General features: G+C 51.6%; 1 protein-coding gene across 6 annotated transcripts in view; it reads left to right on the top strand.

The window, feature by feature from the left end:
- Positions 1-686: 686 nt before the first annotated feature.
- The window catches only part of CACNA1H (calcium voltage-gated channel subunit alpha1 H), a 254577-nt gene continuing 233061 nt past the window's right edge, over positions 687-22202 (top strand). For all 6 annotated transcript variants that reach the window (XM_074597412.1, XM_074597409.1, XM_074597411.1 and 3 more), the window contains exons 1-2: positions 687-1003; positions 1287-1573. In XM_074597412.1, the coding sequence (XP_074453513.1) occupies positions 1302-1573 (272 nt within the window). In that variant the 5' untranslated portion in view covers positions 687-1003; positions 1287-1301. The remainder of the gene's footprint in view (positions 1004-1286; positions 1574-22202) is intronic.

Raw genomic sequence — 22202 nt, 5'->3', positions numbered from 1 at the left:
TTATTAAAACTAACGAACTAACGCCCCGGTGGCAAGCAGGGTTTCCAGGGGCTGTGGCAGCCTAGCAGCCCGCCCCCCCACCGTGGGAGCGGCGCCGGGCGCCTTCCCACGCAGCATCCCCCGGGGCGGGGGGGGGGGGGGTACATGGGACGGGCCCTCCCGCCCCCTCAGCGCCCTGTTGGGGGTCGGGGGGTGGGGGTGCAGCCCCCCCTTTGTGGGTGCACTGTCGCGGAGGTGGAGCTACGGCAAGGAGGGGGGCACAAACCCTGTGTTTCCCCCCCTCTATCGGCTTTGCAAAGTCCTTTCCGCCTGCTCTGGAGGTGGAGGGGGGGAGAGGAGGTGGACCCCCCCTCCCCGCCGCCTTCTTCCACTCGTGAGAGCGGCTCCCCGAGAGGGCCTGGGCGACCTGCCCTTCGCCGCGCATCGCCCGCAGCCTGAACAAAGGCAGGGGGAAGGCAGGGCCACCGGGGGTGGGGGCCATACGGGCGGCCCCCCCGCTCCTCCGACCCCCCGGGGCTGCCCCGGCTCCTCCCGGCTGCCCGCCCCCGCCCTGCCCCGCCGGGCTCCCAGCCCCCTCCGCCTCCGCTTCTCTCCTCCCCTCTCCTCTCCCTCCTCCCCCGGTAAATCCGAAGTTTCCTGTTAAGCACAGGGCGAAGCTTTTTTGCAAAGCGGCTGCCGAGCTGCCTGTTCCCTCCTTGGGATTACCGTCGGGAGAGGCTCCGCCGGGCTCGGCACGGCTCGGAAAGGGCCCCCGCCCCCGCCGCCACCTCTTCTTCTCCTCCTCCTCCTCCCCAACCCTCCTCCATCCTCCATCCCCGCCGGCGCCGCACGCCGAGCCCCCCCCCCCCCCCAACTCCTCCCCGCTGGATTTACGGGGTGGTGGCGGTGTGTGTGTTCGGGGGAGGGGGGCGAGAAGGATCCGGCGCCCCGATTGCTGCTTGGTCCCATGTGAACTGGAAGGCACGGCTATGCTCCTAGGGACACCGCGCTCCGCCAAACTAAGGTAGGACCTCCCCCCCGCCCCCCGCCACACACACACGCATATACACGCCCCCCCATCAATTTTCCATCCCCGAAAATGGAATGGTGGGGGCACCTCGGGGAGGGTGGAAGAAAGGGGGGGAGGAAAGACTCGGCTTCCCCGGGGGGCGGGAGCGGCCGCGCCCGGGAAGGCGGCTCGACCCCCATCGCCCGTCTTTGTTGCGGCTGGAGGTGGGAGCGGTGCCGGGGTGCGCCCCGCCGCCGGGGGGGGCGGCCGCCCCTGACCCCCTGCCCTTGCCCCGCAGGTCCTGGCCGCTACCATGACTGATGGCGAGAGCCGAGAGCCGCTGCCGCGCCCGGCCGGCGGCGAGGTGCGGGTGCCCATCGCCGCGCCGCCCCGCCGCCCCGCCGAGCAGCCGCCGGAGGATGCCGGCTCCGGCTCCGGCGGCTCCCCCGGCCGCGACCCGCCGCCCGACTTGGCCTCCGAGGAGGAGGAGCAGGTGCCTTACCCGGCGCTGGCACCCACCGCCTTCTTCTGCCTCAAGCAAACCACCCGCCCGCGCAGCTGGTGCCTCAGGCTGGTCTGTAACCCATATCCTTTCCCCCGGGGACCCCCGGCCGATTGGGACACCACCCCCCCTCCCTCCGGGAGCCCTCCCCGAGCCCGGAGCACCCCGTCGGGGCTCTCGGTCCCCGGGGCTCACGGCTCCCTCCAGCGCACGGGGATGCCAGGAAGCTTCCGGGGTCCCCTGAGTGCGTCCCCCCTGCTCCGTGGTGTCCCGTTCCCCGACCTCGGGGAGGGGGATGTGGGGCTTTGCAGGAGCGGGACGAGCAGAGAGCGTGTCCCCTTCTCCCGTGCTCATCCCGCTGGCTTCAGTTGGGGGGACACACACCAAGGTCCCCTTGGCTCCACCAGCATCATCCGACTGTCCGGTGTGGGGCCGAGAGGGACGGGGCAGGACAAGGTGTCCGGTGGAGGATGCTGAGCCGCAGCCCCCCCCAGCCCCAGGACCCGCAGAGGGGAGAAACCCCTCAACTTCCCTCATGTCTGGGTGGGGCGGGAAGGAGCGAAGTTTAAAGACAACCTGGTATTTATTTTAGCGGCGGTGGGGAATTTCAGACAGGCGCGGACCCTCTGGCTGTTTATATAAGAGAGCTCGGAGTGCATGTGCGTTTTCCCGTCACAGAAAAATGGAGCGGGTTGGAGTTGGTCTGGGGAAGGCACATGCCGCACTCGCCTCGGGTCCCCAAAAACTCCCTTTTGCTTTTGTTCTTTTGTAACTTGCAGGCAGGGAAGGAAGAGGAGAGTCAAGCCTCTAAATCTCCCCCCCTCCCCTGTGTCCTTTACCCAGTTTATTAATGTTAAGTGAAAAAAAAAAAAAAAAAAAGAGCACCTTGTTCCTCTCAGTTGTGACATCCAGAAAATTGAATTTTACCCGAAATGCTTGTGTGCAAGCAGAGAGTTGTCAGTCTGTCTTGATAATCTTCAGAAAGTGAGCTTTTAGCTTTGCTCTGCACGTCGGCTCAGAAGCATTGCCATCGTGCAGATAATTAATGCTTTTACCTACCCCTGATACCTGCCTGCAGTTTTGCTGCCTATATCCTGCCGCTGCTATTAAAAGCATTATTTATTAATACGGTTATTATTGATCTCGCTTCAGTTAACCAAAGAAACCCGTGTGCATCTGAGATGACTGTTTTCTCCAGCAACACCACCAAGTCGAGCGCTGTCGTTAGGAGGAATTGCACAATCCTCCCCGGAATGCTGCCTTGGTCTGTTATTAGGAGAAATACTTGGAGGGGAAACCCACAATTTTTACGGCCTCGGGTCTCCCCTCGTTTGAACTGGGTTTACATGAACTATTGACTTTGGCAGAGCTATTTCTGCTTTACGCTGGTGCGAGGGGGGAACCGGGCTCCCGTATGCGCGCGGGTGGACGGGAGAAGTAAACAAGTAGTTGATCTCCGCAGCGATGCTTTAGCCGTATAAATATTCGATGTAAATGATGGTTCCATAAAAAAAAAAAGTGATATACCTGGTTCTGGAAGGATTTGGGGAGGGCACTGTGTTCCTGTGACAGCTGAGAGTGAGTCGAGGCAGATCTCATCCCTTTAACGCAGGTTATCGTCCTTCAGAACTTTGGGGGCAGGCGGGAGGGAGAAGCCTTCTCCTTCAGCTGTGGTGGGGTCTCGCTCGGGGTTTCGGCATCCCTAAAGCTGGTACTGCTGCCAAATTAACCTGCAATTAACCCCAGGAAAACAAAGCAGCGTCGTCACCTGAGCACGGGAGGTTTGTGTGGAAGAGGGTTCAGGTGGGCTCGTGCCGCCCTGGGGTGAGGCTGTGCTTTCCCTTTTGCCTTTCAGCATCGCTCCTCAGAATTCACAGGAGAGCGAGTTCCTTTGTGGAACGTGCCCGCCTGATAGAATATTAGATGGAAATTGCGACGGTTGGTTAATAGCGAGGCAGAAATTTAATAAAACTACATAAGCCCTGTGTTGTAGCATTATTGCTGTCAGAGCCGGGCTGTTTTGGTTGTAGCAGAATAAAGCTCGTGGCATATCGCAGCAGGAGGGACAAGCTCCTTGCTGGGATTTTTTTTTCTTTTCCCCGCTTCTCCCGGTGGCCAGTGGTCCCAGGCATTGTAGTGAGAATAATCCTTTGGGATCGGCTCTTAAGTTTCTTGGCGGTTGTGCTTTCCGAAGCTGTGTCGAGCAACCTTGGAGCGAGGAGACGCGTGTCTTGCTCAGGAGCTGGGGCTGTGCCCGGGAGCGTGTCGGACCGCAGGCAGCCGGAGGTCGGGCAGCTTTGGGGACGAGTGCCACCGCCGCGGGGCTGGGACACTTGGAAAGCAGCTCGGTGGGGAGACTGCTCGAGGAGAAGCGCGGGCGGATCACTGTGACAAGGGCTGAGATTCCCCAAATGCCTGTCCTGCGGGAAGAGTAACTTGAAAGAGAAGGTGGCAACACAAAGGTGGTTTCTGGCCAGTTGTGCAGTTCTGGTGACTCTTCCTGCCTGCCCAGAAGCACGGATCCATAAAGCACAATAACGGGCTTTATATTTGTGTTAAAATCTCCCTCTGTCACAGAAGGAAGAGATGTGACTGTGAAGTTTCCTAAAATCTGAGCCCAAAGAGCTTCACTGAGGTTCTTGCTCACCTGGGAAGCACGAATCCCTTCTGAAAAGCAGCCTCTCTCCCTCAGTGGTGCTTTTTCTTGTCGGGGGAGTTGCCCTTTGCTCTTTTTGGTGTTTATTTTGGGGGGAGGAAGAGATGGGCTCCCTCTGTGCCCCCCAGTGCCCGCGTCCCTCCTCTCCCCATGCTCACGGAGCGTTTCCCGGTGTGGGAGCGCATCCCCGTGCGTCTCCCCTGCGGTGTTTCAGCTCCAAAACTTGTGCAGGCTTCCCCCTGCCGCCGAGCAGAAAGACTTCTCCCCTGTGTCCCCGGGCTGGCCGGAGTCGTCTGTCTGTCCAACATGCCTGGAAAAGCAAAGATGTCCCATCCTGCGCATTCAGTGTCCGGTTCCCGGCGGGTCCCTGTTGATTCTTGGGGGTGGTCCCAAAGGATGCTCCCGGCGAAGGCAGGGACCTGCATCCCGCCGTGCCATGGGGTTTGCACCACAGATTTGGGCACATCAGCATCCAAAACGCCAAATACCAGCGCAGTTTGGGGAGTGCCGGCAAACCCCTCTCAGTACAGATCTCCTGAACCACCAAAGCCGCCCGGCCGCTCCGAATATTTGTCGGTAGCAGAGATAGCCCGGACCTGTGGCCTGGAGCAGGTGGAAATCCTCCGCGGCTGGGCCAAAAGCATGGTTTGCCTCTGCGGCTTAAGCAGGGGGGGTTACAGCCAGGCTTAGAAATGGCTAAAAAAAGCAGTTGCCTGGTTCTCGGGGGGACAGGTGGGGGGGGGATCAGCTTACGGGGCCGGGAGCCTGCCTGGCCGGAGGCACGCGACCGCCCAAAGGGCTGCGCATCGGAGGGAAAACGGGGGAGCGGGCAGATGTAGTCGATGCACGTTTGTGTTTTTAATAGCTGTGCTGCCTTTGGGAATGTTAAGAACAACCTGGAAAAAATCCTGCCCTAAACATCCCCCGCCCCGCATTTGCCTGGTTTTGTATTTATAAAGCCAACGAAGTCGTGCATTCTCAAACAACAGAAAGGGAAGGATCTGCAAGGAGCTGATTTTCAGGCGTGGGAGCAATAGTCAGAGAGTCGTGTCCGTTAAAGTTTGATCAAAGGAGCAGAAAGTGTTGGGTCTGGCTCTGGGTCTGATTTTTCATGGCTGGCTGTTGTCGAGCCGTTTGCTGTGGAGTGTCGTTCTTCAGCTTTCCAAAGTGATGGCCCCAGCACAGGAGTCTCCTGCCCAGCTTCAGGGTTACCTCCGAACCCAAATCCAACCGGAAAGTTACTTGGATGTGACAGTTTAGAGCAAATAAACAGCCCAAATATAGTTCTTATGATACTGGCAATGGTTGAAATTGAATTTTCACTGTCAAGTGGTGTTGTGTTTCCCTCTGATATTACTGCTTTCCATTTAATTGGCCTTTTTAAAAAAAAAGATAGAGATATATATAGATATATATATATATAACTGGAAGCAAACTTACTTATTTCTTCAGTCCTGGATCTCCTACGTGGGTTTATTTATAGAGGTCTGTGGGTGGGACTTTGTGTACTGGGTGTGCACGTTGGGTGCTACAGAGCAGGATTTGGGTTTTCACGATCCTGCCAGGTCCTTTCCCGGCTCTTCCCAAGTGCTGCCATTAATTAACGGCTCTAGAGAAACACGGAGCTATGCCCGTGCGGTGGTTTCTTTAATATTTTAATTTTTTTTTTTTTTTTTTTGCTGTTGCTAACATTTTGATCGACGAAGCGTTGAGTCGCTTTTGTGTCAATCCCTCAATGTCCCTGTGCCTTGCCGGGGGGGGGGGGGCGGGATTTGGAAGCGTCTCCTGGCCCACGTTGGTTCACGCAGGTGGATCCCGGCGATGGGCTGAGGCAGCAGTTGGCAGCCGGCGCCATCCACATGCCCGAGGTGGAGGAGTTGGGAGGAATCCCGACTTTGTGTCCCTTGCCAGCACCTTGCCTTGCTGCGGGGGGTTTTTACTGTACGACCGGCTGGAGAAACGGGCTGGAACCGGCGACGTAACGTTAATTGCGCGGCGGCGATTAAACTTGCTTCCCATCACGGCGCCGAGTGTCAGCTTTGCAGCACGGCTTTGATAAGGCTCGAGCAACTTTGCTGCTTATTTAGTGATTCATAAAAACACGCAGTGATTCATTATAGGTTGAATTCTCTGTGCCTTAGTCAGAAAAAACCTTCCGCTGATTTATTTTCTCAAGTGGCTACAGGACTTGTTGGTGCCAGCTGATTTCTGTGGGACTTGGCTCTGTTCGCCCGTTTGGGTAGAGTCTCTGCTTGCATCAAATCTGGGTTTTATTTTCTTAATATTTTTTTTTTTTTTTCTGAAGTGCTTCTAGTAGCGCTTGCTAGTTGCCCTTACAAGCACTTTGGGGCAGAACTAACATCCACAAAAACATCCCGCCTGGTATTTCCAAGCGTTAACTTGGTATAGGTGTCTCTAAGTACGCTTAGATGGTGAAAAACGGTATTTCATGCAAAAATGGTGTTATCTGATCTCTTTTGAATGCTCTGGTCTTCATTCCGTCTCCCTGTTCTTCGTACTGGGTTAAGCTGTTTGCCCGGCGGTGTTATAAATTGCTCTCTGACACGGGGCTTGCAGTTCTCTTCGTTCCTTATTGCACAATTGGTGTGTTCTGGCTCCCGCGTCTGTGGGAGCGTTTGCCATTTGGGGTGTGTGGGGGGGTTATACTGAAAGATGCGGAGGTGTGGATGTAAGTGACCAGGTCTGGGCTCCCATCAGTTTAACAAACTTTCTTTGATTGCTCTCTAATAAGTGTATATCAGATTTGAGGAGCTTTATCAGAAAGCCTTTGCCTTTTAATCTGTTCTTATTCAGGCTGTATCCTGATGAGTGCAATGGGGAGGGTTTGACCGAATCATAATTTGTCATCTCCGAATATAAATATTGCCGTTAAAATATTTAGTGTGCTGTGGAAAAACCCGTTAGCGGATAAATGTATTTTTGGCCTCATCCTGGGAGCTGCTGAGCATCCACGACGCCCACTGAATCTGGGGAGAGGCGCAGGTGCTGTGCACCCAGCAGCATCTCCCGCTGAATGACAAGCAATTAGGCAACATAAGGAAGAAAAGCCTTGTAAATTTGTAACTCGTCTAAAAATATGTTGTCCACATGTGTGTTAGCTCCTTTCATTTCAGCGTTCTGTGTTGGCTCAATACATCTAATCAAGAGTTTAGCCCCCGAGTTTCGTCTTTAATCCTGACCGGCAAGGATGTCGGCTTGTCGTGGTCCCTGCATCCCCGGCACCACCAAACCCCATCATCTCTGACCTCTTGTAGGGCACCTACAAGAAAGCTGGGGACTGTTGGCAAGGGCGTGTAGCGACAGGACGAGGGGCAATGGTTTAAACTAGAGCAGGGTGGGTCTAGATCAGACATTGGGAAGAAGTTCTTTGCAATGAGGGTGGTGAGACACTGGCCCAGGTTGCCCAGAGAGGTGGTGGAGGCCCCATCCCTGGAGACGCTGAAGGCCAGGCTGGATGAGGCTCTGAGGAACCTGGTCTAGTTGAAGATGTCCCTGCTGACTGCAGGGGGGTTGGACTAGGTGGCCTTTGAAGGTCCCTTCCAACCCAACACATTCCACGATTCTTCGCTGCACCCTGAATTCCTTAAGCACCGCTCATAGGCTGTACCTCTGTGAAATGCCTTTTATTCCTGTCTTCTAGCCAAACTCGGGAGTATGGAGCCGTGCTGGAAATCCCTGTCCTATGGCAAAACTGCCGGAGTCTGTGATATTTAGGAAAAATGTCAGCGTAAGCGGCAGCGTGGGCGGGGGGGGCCGGGTGGGAGGCTGGTTGCTGAGAGCAAGGTGTTGAGCTCTCTGCAGACTCGAGCCGGCATTAGTCGGCGCGTGGCTCCTGTTTTCAAAATGACTTTTGCAACCAAAAAAAAAAAAAAAAAGGCTAGAAAGCTAATTACAAAAATACTTTGGCAGCGCATGAGGTTTTGCCGTAGCTCTTTGCAGCAGGGACTGACGGCGCACAGCAATACCTGTCCGCGTTCAGAGGAGCCAGCATAGGGAAACCGTAAAAAACGGTACGATGCTGGTGCCCGAGAATGGAAATGTGAAATTCTCTGTTGAAATGAAGTTGACTCATAACAACAACAACAAAAAGTCCGTCTGAGCAAAGCGTACAAAGTAAATCAGATGTATAAATAATGAAAATAGGTCTTTGACTTTAATGAAATATTATATTCGGTGAATAGAATCCTATTTAACCCTTCCTCACCCCCAGTTCTGATCTTTCCCTTACGCCGGTGAGACCGACCGCGTCGCTGGCGCTGGTTGGAGCCCCCGACACCCCGTTCGTCTCGGTCCCTGTCGCGTTTGTGTTTGAATTCCCAGCCGAGTCTGCAGCTCCTCAGAGTTCTAAGGATTTATCTCGATATTTTCCCAAGTCAGGATTGCAGCAGGTATCTCTGAGCAGGTTTAATTTGCTAACGCACTTAGAAAAATTTTGTCTACCTAGTTCTTCCCCACCCTTTTACCTAGTTAAAGCTTTTATTGCCAGTGGATTCCAAAGTTAACTCTCTCTGCATCCACATATCCAAATTTGCTATATGCATGGTTTCACTGAAGATAACAGTTAAAATTATTTTAGGATGTCTTTGTGTGTGCTTTTCCTTTTGTACTGATTTTTTTTCTTTTTTTTTAAATTGTTCTATACTGGATATTCCCCTCCAGTGAGAAACCGAGAGATGTCAACTTGTTGCGTCAGATTTTACTAAAGATAACTCGTAATCTCTGCGAAATAGCTACAATTTACTTGTTATTTTCAGACTGTAATTTATAGCCCTTCAGAGCCATTAATTTGCCACTTTTCAAGGCATTTACAAGATGCATCCCAGACTCCACTTTGTAAAGTTTTTCCAGTTGCCTTCAGTTTTCTCACCTCTCAAAATCTGGTGGGAACCGATAGAAGCGGTTGCAAGTTGCCGTTTGTTTACAAGTTTGGGTTTATGTATTGAGTCCATATGTATTTTCTTCCAACGTGTCTGGCTGGCAAATCCCTTAGGAACTTAAAACAACGTTATCGCACAAGTTGAACTGCCCTGATTAATGGGAGCAGAAGATCAGAGCCAATAGCTAATCTCTTCTTTATGCTACAGATGAATTTGATGCAGTGTAACCCCAAGTTGGATATAGATACTTTCTGAATTATCGTACAGCTGTCTCTAAGATGCTTTGCTGTATTTTAGTGAGGTTTTTTGTTGTTGTTTTTTTTTTTTTTTTAAATACAAAAGAAATTTTAGATTTATTCTAATTGAGTTTAAGCTTACCTTTTCCTTGGCTTTTGTTACTTGGTGTTTTGGGGCTGGGGCTGGCTCCCGCGGGGCCGGTCGGCAGCATCCACCCGGGTTTACTTGGATGCAAAACCTCAGCTTTATCTGCCATGCTTTGTCTAAATGACATGTTTGGAGTCACTCCATTAGAGCAACGGGGATCACATTAGTTTACAGTGAACGAACTCTGAATCATGTTTTTCTCTGTGTGCTCGTGCGTCGTCGTTTCTTGTTTGTTTGTTTTTTTTAATTTATTTTTATTTTTTTTTTTTTTTAAATTGCTTCTGCAGACAAGAAGCGTTGAGCTGCCTACTTACAGAGCTCCGATTAGTTTTCCACTGGATTATGCACGTAGCTTGTGGTCTGCCGTTTCTTTACGCTGGTGTAAATCAGGGGGAGTGCCCGGGGTACAGCCAAGGCACACGCAGGTGTGTTTTACTTTTCTCACCCATCGCATTGGGAATTCAACCTTGTTGGGCATCCGACCTGCGCAGCAGCAACCTTCACCACCAGCGTTAAAACTCATGCAAGAAATATGTTACCTCTATTTACACAGATGTTTTAAGAGAACTTGAGCTCCGATTTTGCCCTTAATTCTTAAGGTAGCATCTGGCATTTGTGTCCAATCCGTTAATCCAGCCGGCGAAGCAGCCTTGTGATTTTAAGTAAGGTACGCTTTTAACTGAATATTTAGTTGCCTGGGATAGGAGGAGAGTTAGTGCGCGATCTCCCCTAATAGTTAATTCTAAGATAACTTGGGCCAACTTAAAATCATCAGGGTATGTGCTGTACTTCTGAACCAGCAATTAGGAGTCGTCAGCCTGCGCAGAGACAAATTGGAAGTGAATTAGAGGCTGATGAGCTCCGGACAGGGCTTCCAGGGCCGTTCCCAGCCTCCTGCCGCAGGGAAATCTCAGAGCGGTCACTCCGGAGCTGGCTGGCCGGGCCGGGGGCGGAGGAGGGGAGCTTTGACAAGATGCAGCTGTAAAAGACAATTTTCCTCTTTCTTTCCCTTAATAAAAAAATCCGTTCTGAGCGCCGTACCAGGCAGACTAGTTTGGCAATGGATTAAATGCGCAGCTTCGAGATCTAATTTTGCCCATTTCAATTGACAGATGGAAATTGTGTGCTTTCACAATGCTACTAGTATCTCGCAATTTTGCTCAGAAGCAGTGCTTCCGAAAGCCATCCGGAGAAAGAAGATGACTTTGTATGTGTGTACGTCTATTTGTGGTGGTGGTTCCTTCAGAGGGTGAATTCAAGCTGCCCGACTCCTCCTGGCCCCTTTCCTCCATCCCTGTGGTGCGGGGTAGGAAGAGGATTTGCCTGAATATCTAATATTCTGGTAGATCTTGCCGCAGAAAGTAAACCACAAGTTCTCATACGGGGTGTTTGGGACATCTGTCATGTTCCAGAAGGCTGGAGCGTCACATTAGCTGGGATGTTGGATGAACGTTACAGACAGGGATGTTTTGGGGGGCAGCATCCCCCGGGACCCTCGTGAAGCTTGGCGTACCCAAACTCTTCCATCCCCATCGCTCTCCTCTCCGCTCGCGTGTTTGTTTTGATTTTTTTTTTTTTCCCTGTTGTTCGATTAAACCCTCTGTGATTTGCGATGGGTACGCGGGTATTCGCGTAGAGATCCGTTCCTGTCTCGGAGGAGCTGCAGCCCAGGCTGCTGCTTGACGTGGATAAGGAGAGAAAGCGTGAACTGACGCCTCCTTCATTGGGGATGGCAGAGAGAGGAAAGGACGAAGAGCTCACCGGGAGGCAAAGCAAACCATAGGTTTTGGTGCCGCAAATAGAAACTTTTTGGGCTTAGGTTTCTGGCACAGCTGATAGGAGAGCAGAGGAACACAGAAATGCGGTATTTGCGCGTACGTACTTAATACCTGTATGGTTTTATATATTTTTATGCGTGCCCATGCTGTTGTTTCTAGCAGAATGGACTTCACTTTGTTTGCGGAGGAATGAAACCTATTTCACGGGGGTTGATAGCAAGCAAGTATATGCCTTGGTTGGGTTTGTCCAGGAGGATGCTGTGAGTGTTGGAGGTGCTGACTGAAGTCCTGGGGTGAAATAACGAATCCACGAGATCTTTGTCACTGCCTTTGTGTTTCCACCTGTGGAGGACGCATCAGTTTGGGTTAGGAAAAGAAACCAAGACCCTGTTCTTCAGCCACGTGTTCCGGGTCGGGTAACTTCAATGCCAGCAAAGCTGATGGGTCCAGGAGCGGGAGTTAGCCCTAAACGCATTGTATATCCCCAACCTCTTATTACCAGGCCCTTTTGTAAGTGTGTTTGTGTGGAGCCTGTAATGGTATAATGTACACTGTAATTTTGTTGTTAAATCTGAGCTACTTTGGCATGGTGGGGACTAGGCGGCTTGTAGCGATTGGAACATTATGGCTTATTGAATTTCATAGCCTGGAGGACTGAACCGTACAGAGCAACTCTTGAGGAAGGGAGAAGAAAAAAAAAAAATATAAAATGTGTCACCTATTTCTCCTGAATATTTTTTTTTTCGGGATGATATTTACCAGACTTGGGCTTCTGGGCATGGGCAGAGGGGTGGGAGAGATGCCAGTGATGGGAAGCAAACCCTAGGAACGCTGCTGTCCTATTAAGCAGGCTCCCAAGGAAAGAGGTTTGGATCCCTTCCCAAGGGCACTGGTAAATGCCACTTCTGTAAATACGCTGGGATTTCCTTCATCTCGCTTCCCGCGAAGGATTTTAATTTCATCTCTCTCAACATTGGTAACGGAAGAGCAGAAGTTGGAAGGGCGTTCTGGTTCAGACGTCGTCGTGGTGTTTCCCCTGATCCTGAATATTGTTTCTGCAATTCCAAGCGTATGCCCATGCTGTAAACGCTGTTATTGCAGCCACAACCGCTGGCGCGGGTCTCCTGGCTGCTCCACCACAAACCTCCACCTCACAGGGGTTCATAAGGCAACAGCAAAAATCCACTCGACGCCGAATCATGTGTCTCTTACGCGGAGAGGCTCGTGAAGGGCTTGATTGACCACTACGGTCCCTTAAATCTCTTATCAAGGCACAAAGCGAGCGCAGGGTAAGCTTTTGCGCATCATTTCGCAGCCGGCTCCTGAGGGCACGGCTCTGCCGGGCAAAAGTTGGTGTAATTTCTGCGTGGTGGCGTTCTTTACTTTTCTGATGAGGATCAGGAAAATGTTCGCTTGCGAGAGTGCGTGCTTTCAGTGTCTGTGTGGTCAGGAACTTGCCTGCTCTGGAGAGAAAAAAGTGCGACATCTCATGCAGGCTTTGAAGAAGTTTTCTTATTTCCACTATTAAATACGAACCTTTTCTTGAACTGATAATTTGGTATTTAAATGGGGAGCTCTGGACCAGCTGAAGTTGGGAGTAACTCTGTTGTTGAGACCAGGGTGAGGGATAAAGAGGGATTTCACAGCTGGGGTCCTGGCCAGATGCTCCTGTCCCACGTCCTAGGCTAACCCCGTTGTTCTGACCCCGTCCCGGTGTTTGTCACACGTACGAGTCCTGCTCTGATGGCTCCTTCTCCAACCTACAGCTTGATGCCCGTGTTACGATGAACTGAAATGTTACCACATTGCTGGAGCAGGGTGTGCTGGGACTGGAAAAAATCAATGCTCAGCCATAGCAAAATGGAGAGTCTTCTTAAGGCTGTATTTATCCTCTTTTTACATTTTTTAATTTTTTTTTTTTTTTAAAAAAAAACATGTCTCTCATTGAAATTTCCCAGGCCCTGCTGAGTCATGGCTGGTTTCTTTGTAGCTCTGTTGAGTTTTTGACAAGTACCTACAAGGCTTTCCCCTGTATGTTTGTCAAGGGATGAAGCTTGCAGGGCTGCTTCTTCTCTGCACGGGCAACCAATTATGGAGCCCATTTGCGTTATTAGCGTTTCCATCGGGGCAGCACTTAGACTGAGCCCAGAGTCGCAGAGCTCAAAGGAGGAGACCATCTGGGGCTGGGATTGCTTCGAAGAGAGTGAGTTGGGTTCTTGCAGAGAGCGAGAAGGGAACCACGCCAAGGAGCAGGGAGGCGACTTGCAAGGGGTCGTGCAGGCGAGAGGTGGAGATGGGGGAGAGGCCACGACTTGGGCACCTCCAATTCTTTGTGAGAAGCATCCTCAAAATAGATCACATGAGCAGAGCAGAACTTCATCTGAGAAACGGGTGCCGGAGACTAGGACTAATTTATAAAGCCATGCAGCGCATGCGGTCAGTGCTCGCAAGATGCTCCAGAAGAACCTTTGCTTGAGGAGGGACAGGCAGAGGTTGTGGATGAGGGGAAGGGAATAACTTTCAGCTAAATGGTGTAAAGCTTTGGATGCTACACGGACATCAGCGGCCCCATCTTGCCATGAGCTTATCTGGTATTTTGCTGTTGCTGCTTATCTGAGACTGGGTTTTGCACGTGGGCTCCGTGGGCACAGAGCTTTCACCACGGAAAGATGGTTATTTCTTACTGCGCTTGAGCATTCCCGTAGTCCCGTTGTGACCCAGCGGGACTGTTCATTTCGGTAAGGGCTGTGGAGTTTGCCCTTAAGCAAGACAGGAGGGATCAGTTAGGCAAAATCAGTCCCCTGCCTGCTCCGTATCACTTTGTCCTGATAAGCTGTCAGTTTAGCTCTAAATGCTGTGTTTGAAAGCACATCTCTGCTCTCCAGGATGGGTCGATGTCAGCAGCAGTATTAGTTGAAGGATGGACTTAAGCCACCAGCTCATCACAAGAAAGGGGAGCTACATCTGAGGCACCTTTTCTTGGCAGCCTGTGATCTTTCATAGGTTGGAGAGAAATTCGGTAGGATAAAATATCCTCGGCTACCTCTGAGTCAGCCCTGCAGTTTAATGTCAGCCCTGATACCGGGTTGTAGCAGCGAGGAGCCGGCGGTGGCCATGCGGCTGGGTGGGATGGAGCTGTTTGCTTGCTGGCCAGGCGTGGTCTGACCTGTGTCCATCGGCCTGAGGAAAGGGGGGAAAACGTGAAGGGGACCCCCGAATCCTTCTGCAACCTGTGCTGGGGAAGAGCCAAGGGCAGAGGAGGCACAATCCACCCCTCGAGGCAGTGGTGCTGCTGGAGTCGTGTCAGGGGGTCACTTAAGGACCAAGTTCAAGCTGGCCTTAACCCTGCGTTTCCTGGCTTTTCCTGATGGAAGCCAGACCCACCGCCTTGTTTGAACACCGGCTTTGCGGCAGGGGTGATGGATTGCAGCGTGAGCTTTACCACCCTTCATCGCTGCTTCCTCTGCTCTTTTGGCCCTTTGTGTTCAGTTCAGTCAGAGTTTATTATAAATAACTTCAGATAGCAAGCTGAAATATCCCGGGCTCGCTTTTTTTTTTTTTTTTCTTTTTCCCTTGGCAGTTGCAGAGCATGAATCGGCTTCAAGGCAGTTGAGGTATTTTAACGTAACATTTACAGCCCATATCTATACAAAATGTGACTTGTGTTTATAGGAGTGTGCCTTTAACAGTCTCTTATCAAAACATACGGGACTCTACAGCTGGATGCTGAGGTTCCTCTGAAGCATTCCCCAGACAATACAGTTCCACTTTAGATTGTCTTATGATGTCTGTAGACTTAACCGAGTCTGTTGTTCCACGCAGACGGTTGCGCGTCTTCCCTGTCTGGCCCGCGGCGCTCGCGTCTCCTCCTCCGAGCTCCTTCTGAGAGCCCTTTGAAACTCCTTTATCGCCGAGTGCTCCCTGTGCCCGCGCGTGTCCTTGGCAGGCAAGGCAATGTCACCCCGCAGAAAAGCACATCGCGCAAAACAGGACAAGGTATCAGCAAAACGGAGTGACGGGCTGACAGGGCGGTATGGTCAGGAGCAGGCAGTGGTGAACAGGTCCTGAGAAGCGAGGCTTGACTTTTTCCCTGCTGTAGATCCCGCGGAGGTCTCGTTCCAGAGCAATCGCTCCTTGTTTTGCATGACTTGCCCTCGCCAGAGGCTGGGGTCAGGCTGGGCTCCCTGTCATCGGACCGTGAAACAGGGAGACGCATCCTCCCCCGAAGACGTTGGTGCGTCAAGGAATGCGTTTGGCCCCGTCAGCGTGTCCTGATCCAATCTCACGTTGGATGCTGTCCAGGTTTTCTGCAAATTCAAATGGCTCTTGGTGCAATCCATTACTGAACAACCATTGCTTTGCCTGCCCTAGCGAGACGACCAGACACCCACTGGATGCTCTCTGCCTTAGAATGCCTGGACCAGCATCCTTAAAAAGGCACGCAGTCCTGTTTTGTTTAATAGGGCTGCCAAGAAGAACAAGATCTACTGGGCTCTGGGCTGCTGGTGCGTCCCGTGGTATTGCTTTCTCTGGTACGCTGGGATGTGCTGCCCTTTCTGGAGGGCTGGAGAGCCAGGAGCCTTCCAAAAGCTTCAGTTTCTCATTCGGAGCCCATCTGAGCTTCCATCCCAAGCTGCTTTAGTCTGTAAATTGGAAAGAAAGTTTGAGCAAAAACTGGCCTTCCCATGGAAGTTCTTGTCCTCTCCAGCCCATAAATTTTAAGGGGAATTGGGCACACCAAATCTCTAGGAGGCTGTGCAGATCTCAGCCTCTTGTGAAATAAATCACCCTTAATCAGTCCTGGAGAAGGCTCCTTGTTTATCCAGGTATCTGGGATGGCCCCTAATGCATGGGTTTATATCCTGTGCCTATTTGACAAAAGGGTGATTGATCCGTTTATTTCCGGATGTTGTTTGGAGAGGGCTGTGGAGAGTTCAGGAGGATAATGCTGTGTCTGAGCAGTATGGCCTAAATTAACTAAGAAAGTCATCTGGCTGTGGGCAGGGTCTGGTTTGCCTTTCTGGTGGGTGGAAGTGCTTTGGTTTATCCAAGTTCACAAGCTGGTGGCCCGGGTCACCCTGCAGCTCCCAGCATAGACCCAGCAGCTCCTACCAGTCTTTGGAAGGGCTGATAATGGATGACTTTCCTGAGCTGCCACTTTTGGACCCAAATCCTTTGGGTCTGATGGGACTACACAGCCCCTCGGGTGCCCCAGTTTCCTAGCAGCGCCTCTTGGGCATCAGGGAGACAGCAGCTTGCTTGCAGCACTTCAAAAATAGAGACGTATGGCTCTTGGGTTTGCTTGGTGTCCAAGCATTGCCCACCTTGATCTTGCTTGTATCTCCTGCCAGTGCTGAGCCTGGATAACCTCTCCCACCAGCCTGGCCTGAGTTTTCTAGTTCTGGTGCTGCTTGGCCTCTTTTGGCTGGAGGAACACCCTGGTTGGTGCGTGTTTTTCCACGGGTGCCTGGTGAGCCCCTGCTCCTCAGGTCCTCTCCTGCTGGGTGGGTGACTTGGCACCGATGTCCCCTTGCTGCACAGTGACAGCTTCTCAGGAGCCGTCTGTCCACTAGATGTCAAACCTCTGCTGCAAAAGGGGTGCTCCGGCTCGCAGGGAAGGTTGCAACCACAGATGACGTGTAGGGAGCAAAGTGGGATTTGAAGTTTGACGTGGGCAGATGTCCACCGATTACCTCACTTCCCATCTGGGGAGAGTGTGGGATTTCAGCTGGCTTTCCCTGTTGAAATACTTCAAATTAAAGCAGGATGGGAATGGAATGTGGTTTTTTTTTTTTCCCCTCCTTTTTTTTCCTGGAAGTATATGAATTATTTGAAGTGAAATGTTTCGAGGGTTTGGGTGTCCTTCAGCTGAAGGCTTCAGACGTGCTGCCAAAGGGACTTCCAGCTTTAGAAATAAATTTAGAGGGACCTGATTCTAATCTCATGATTTTACTTTTACACCAGTTTTCATGGGAAGCACCTGCTTTAATGGGAATAGCTACTGATCATCACGAGCATAATTTGAAGCGGAACCTCCCCCTTGAGATATTGCTGGACGTTGGTGGGGTCGGAGTATGGTCAGGACCTCTTCTCGTACAGCTTGGATGGCTCTGGTGCCATTGCTTGGTAAAATGATATTTAACAACGTATAGCGGGAACCTGGTACTTCTTTTGTAAAGTCAGGAAGTTTTTCATTGTGTTTTACTTATTTTATTGACTTTTGGATCAAGAGATCCCCACCGGTTGCTGAATACGGGCAAGGTTATTGCTTTACTCTCCCTTGGTTTTGTGTTCTTTTCCTCTGTCTATTTGCACTGCCAAGGACAAGGAGGTGGAGAAACCTTTGGGCTGACCCAGTTGCGTTCCTTTGGTGGAACCAGTCACGAAGGTATGGACATAGTTTAGGGTGTTGTAGCTGTTCCCCTGTGCGTGTCTGTGCCCTGAAGGCTTGGCTGGGCTCCCGCGCTTGGGTGCCCCAAAGGAGGGAAATTGTAAGTAGTCCAAAGTCTGCTGTGATCCCCCCAGGCCGGGGAGCTGAAAGCATCCATCCAGCCCTTGGCACGTGCTGCTCAACTTGGGCCTCAAAACTCCCATCAATCAGGGTTGCCTTTTTGTCTTAATTAAGAAAAAAAAACCCAAAAGAGATACATACTTGTATGTTCCTTAGTTCGAGTGCAAAGAGAAGATTCCTGTTTGGGATTATTTTTAGTCTCTGAAATTATTCATGAGGCTGCTTTCCCTGATTTATGACAATACCCAGCACATCGCCATGTAAATGGCTTTTAAATGGAATGTTTCAGCAGTTTTATAAGAATTCCTCATGTGAGGGGAAAATAAACAGTTTGTCATTTACCAGACTGTATTTGATTATTAGATTTGTTACTATAAACATCAGGCTACGCTTCCTTAAGCTGAGACTGCTGGGGATATATGACTTCAGAGAGCCATACCGTTAAATAAAAACTAATCTGACGTGAGAAATCAGCATGGGATTGATCAGACCTGTTTCCCTGCTGGACAGATAGATGTTTATTGGCCAAAAACGAAACTCTGATGTTGAGATTAACGTGACTCCAGTCTTTCAGATCTCATTCAAAGAGCAGACCCGCTAGGAGAGGTGAAGTAAATGGGTTTGGCATCCTGGGGTCCTGGACGAGCACCAGGCTGTGCCACACGTCCGTGGTGCTCCATCTCTGTGCTCGTTACTGGCCTCGTCTGGTGTTTGAAGAAGTCAATGCAAAGTGATGAGCAAGAAAATAAATGTAGAGTGGTACGGTGAAACCGTGCAGTTCTGATGAGGGGACTGGATGGGCAGAGCATCGCTGATGTACGCTGATGCCTTTTGTACGCAGGCACCAGAATGGAAGGACTGTCACGTGAGTGGAAATATAGCCACGGAAATTCATCAATCCATTGCCAAAGGGGTGTAAAATATCTCTCAGGCCCTTGGGGATCAGGCCTGGAGAGTAAAACCTTAACCCGATAACTGCATGGCAGCTTAGGAGCTTCTTAGAGGACTCCTCCTTTTCCCTTGAGCTAAAATGCATCCTGCGTGGAAAGGAGTTTTCCATAAGCCCAGTGATTTGGAGGAACATCTTGGCTGTAAGGACCACAAAGAGCATTTGGGAAGTGGCTGGACTTTGGTGTTGGGCTGGCTGAGTTTCCAGGGCACGGTTTGGTGAATGGCAGGTCGTGAAGTGCAGCGTCAGGTGCCTTCAGACGCCGGTGGCTGCAGTTACCGATCTCACGCACCGAGGGGTCTCCTGCACTGGATTTGCAGATGCCGTCCCCATGCGCACATGGCACTGGCATGTCTCTGCTACACTTGGGAGGAAATTACTCCTGCACTGGGACGCAGACAGGCAGCGACACGTGTCCCATCACAAGGCTCCGGGCAGCTCTTTGAACTTCCGAACGTCCCCGCTGCAGTGCACCCTCTCACCGGGAAGCGTGGGGGATGCGAGAGTTACAGGCAGAAACGAGCAGAGAGAAAAATCAACCATGAAATTGGTAATTTTCGAAGCTCTACGAGGGAAGAAAATGCTTGTTGTTAGACACCATGTAATTGCACCGTGCTGCTCTGGGTTACCGGTTTGCTCAGGAATGGTCCTTACGCTTTCTGACTCCGGTCTGCGAGGACCAGGGAAGAGGACAGATGATAACAGTGAGACGTCACCATGGCATGGACCAAGGCTGCACATTTGGGTCCCAGGGTGGGCTGGGCTTATACTCACAAAGGCTGTAACCCCCTAGGCTGTGTTGCTGTGGGTTATTCAAAGGAGGTGGAGATGGACCCTCATCCCGTAGCACAATTCCCACGTGCACCGTGGCTGGGACAGCAAGTGTCACCGAGCCCCCACTTCTCCTCCCTTGCACATGGATGCAGGACTCGCTTAAGGTGTATGATTTTGGGTGCTCACCTGGGCTGGCTTGTGATAATTCAGGGACCTGATACGATTTTTGTGATCACAGCCTCCTTGTTTTGCAGAAGTTCAGTTTTCATTCAGCCCCTCTCCTCCCCCGAAGCCTCCCATGGTAAGCTAAAACATAGTTGATAAGGATTAAAAAACTTGCTTGGAGCCGGACAAACTGCCTCTCCTCCTTGCAAAGGGTGGCTCGTGCCTCCGTGGGCCTCGAGCGCTCCCCTTCTGAGGCGCTACGGCTGACATGGCATTTCCCAGGGTGTGTTTCTGGGTGTCCCTGGGATGGCAATGAGCTGAATGTCCACAATGCTGACGCTTTTGCTGCCGGGCACACAGGCAGGATGAGACCTGGAGGATGTACAAAAGGGGAAATGGTCTGAAAAGCCATGGTGGTAGATGAGTGGGTGAGATTAGGGTTAGGGGGGGCTGGAGGCACGTGGCCCTTTTCCCACTGCAACAGGTTTGGCTGCAATTCCCCAGATCCCAAATTCATCCTCCGTCCCCATTCCTGAGCAGCGCTCGGGTTGGCAAGGTCACGAGCCAGGGAGGGCATGGCCAGGAGCTCGTGCTTTGTCCGTCACGGGAATTAAACTGGAATTTAGCGGCAGAGCTGAGCCTTATGGGCTCGGCAATAAATCCTTCTGGGAATATGGTGTTTGTCTGGGCTCCACCGGGTGCGCTGTCACGGGGACGGGCCCCTCGGAGGGGATGATGAGATGCAGGACAGCCCGGCTGCGGACTGAGAGCTGCGTGGGGAGGAGGTGCCGTCCCCCAAAGCCACATCTACTCTTGGGCTTTTGCCATCCCCGAGGGACACGCAGCCACGCCGGGGCACCTGCAGCCAGGGGTCGTGGAAAGCAGGAGGAGCAGGGGCTTGGTGCTACCACCGCACCCCAACTGGGATGTCTTCCATCACTTTGGATCGCTTCTATCAGTGCCAGTTCCCTGGCTTAGGCACCGTCCCTGGCTGGGGACGATGCCATCCTTGCTGCTCTGAGGTCCAACGCACATCTCGGTCTCTTACGGAGTACCTGGTCCCTGGCACCGCTCTGCTCAAAGGGATATAAATTGTGATTTTTACATGCGTAGGTTGTTTTGCTGATCCTTTTTCTTTTTATTCCGCCGTGAAAAGCTAACGCTCTGTTGTAAAAATAAATCTCTGGCCTTTTGCTTTCCGAATAGCAAAGGGCCGACGTGTTAATAGGAGGGAGGGATGGGGTGGCGAGCTGCCAGCGGGATGTGCTTCTTCCCTGGGGCTCCGCTTGCCAAGATGCCATCAGCCCGGCTCCGGGAAGGCTTTCCTGCGGCCGCACGTTCTGTCCGGACAGAGTTTTCTCATCTCCAGCCTGATGCAAGTTAATCACATGCAGATGCCCGAGAGCGGGGGCTTTACGAGGAGGGAGGTTTTGCTTGGAGCAGGGGGGGCCTGCAGTGCCTGCTCCCATGGGACACCCCATGGCACGCACGCTCGCCCTCCCCTCCTCCCACACCCCTGTCGCTGCTCTTCTCACCAAGGGGAACTATTTAATTAGTATTTCTGGGTGCAGAAAAGGCCTTTTTCTCCCCTTGGGCTGCAAATGAGTCTTTTCATGGGCATCTTTTGGTGCGTTTTTCCTATTCTTTTTCAACACAACAGAAGCTTAGAAGTTTTCTTCCCCTTTACTTTTGGCAAGGAAAAAGGCACATCTCTGCATCTTTATCCTTTTTACAACTTTGGATATTTAGAGCTGTGCTGAAACCGATTCCAGGTTCAGGTGTGTGTTTCTGTGCGTGGTTTGGGTTTGGCGTGGGGGCAGCATGACGTGGGACGCGGCCGTTCCATGAATTCAGAGCCCTTGGTGTTCATCCATAGCGACCCATTACAAAGGGATTATTCCATGTTGGTTTAAGATGAGCAACAAAAGTGTCACAATCCTACTAATGCCCTTCTTAGGCTTGGCTCATTTTGACGTGCACGTGGTGGCAGCCCGTGCATGGCTGCAAAGCGAGCGAGCCGCTGCGGCGAGCTCAGGTTTGCTCTTCCCGAAGGTTGGTTCCCGGCAGCAGCCGTTTCTGCTGGTGCGTATTCGCTTCCCGGGAGACTCCAACAGGCTGAGGCTTCTTTTTAAGGAAGTACTGCCGAAACTTGTTTATCCCCATCTTTCCTTAAAATTAACGGCTCGGTGTGATGCACTTGGTAGCTGCTGATAGGGGTCTGGTGGAGCTTCGCTGGACTGAAGGACCACACCAGGCTTGGTCGGGACTAATAGGGAAAACCGACATATTGACAGTAAAACCAAAAAAAAGCCAGGTTGAAAAATGGGACCTATTCAGTGCCTAATGACCATCTATTATTTCCCTTTCCCCATACTGTTTTAAAAACAACGTATGAAACTCCTAATGCTCAAAGGATCACTTTCTGCTCTGCAGCTGTGCCGTAGATAATATGCAGCACACGTTCATGCTCAGAAACCCAATAAAACTGGTAATTAGCCCCTGAAACAAATTGGAACAGAAGATACAATTTTATTTTGCATAGTGCCTTTTCTGCAAACTGTGTCTCAAAACACGTTGGAGAGTTAAGTAATGCAGAG

The sequence above is a fragment of the Larus michahellis genome, chromosome 8 (assembly GCF_964199755.1).
Source record: "Larus michahellis chromosome 8, bLarMic1.1, whole genome shotgun sequence".
Taxonomy (NCBI): domain Eukaryota; kingdom Metazoa; phylum Chordata; class Aves; order Charadriiformes; family Laridae; genus Larus; species Larus michahellis.
This window is presented reverse-complemented; position numbering and strand designations above follow the sequence as displayed.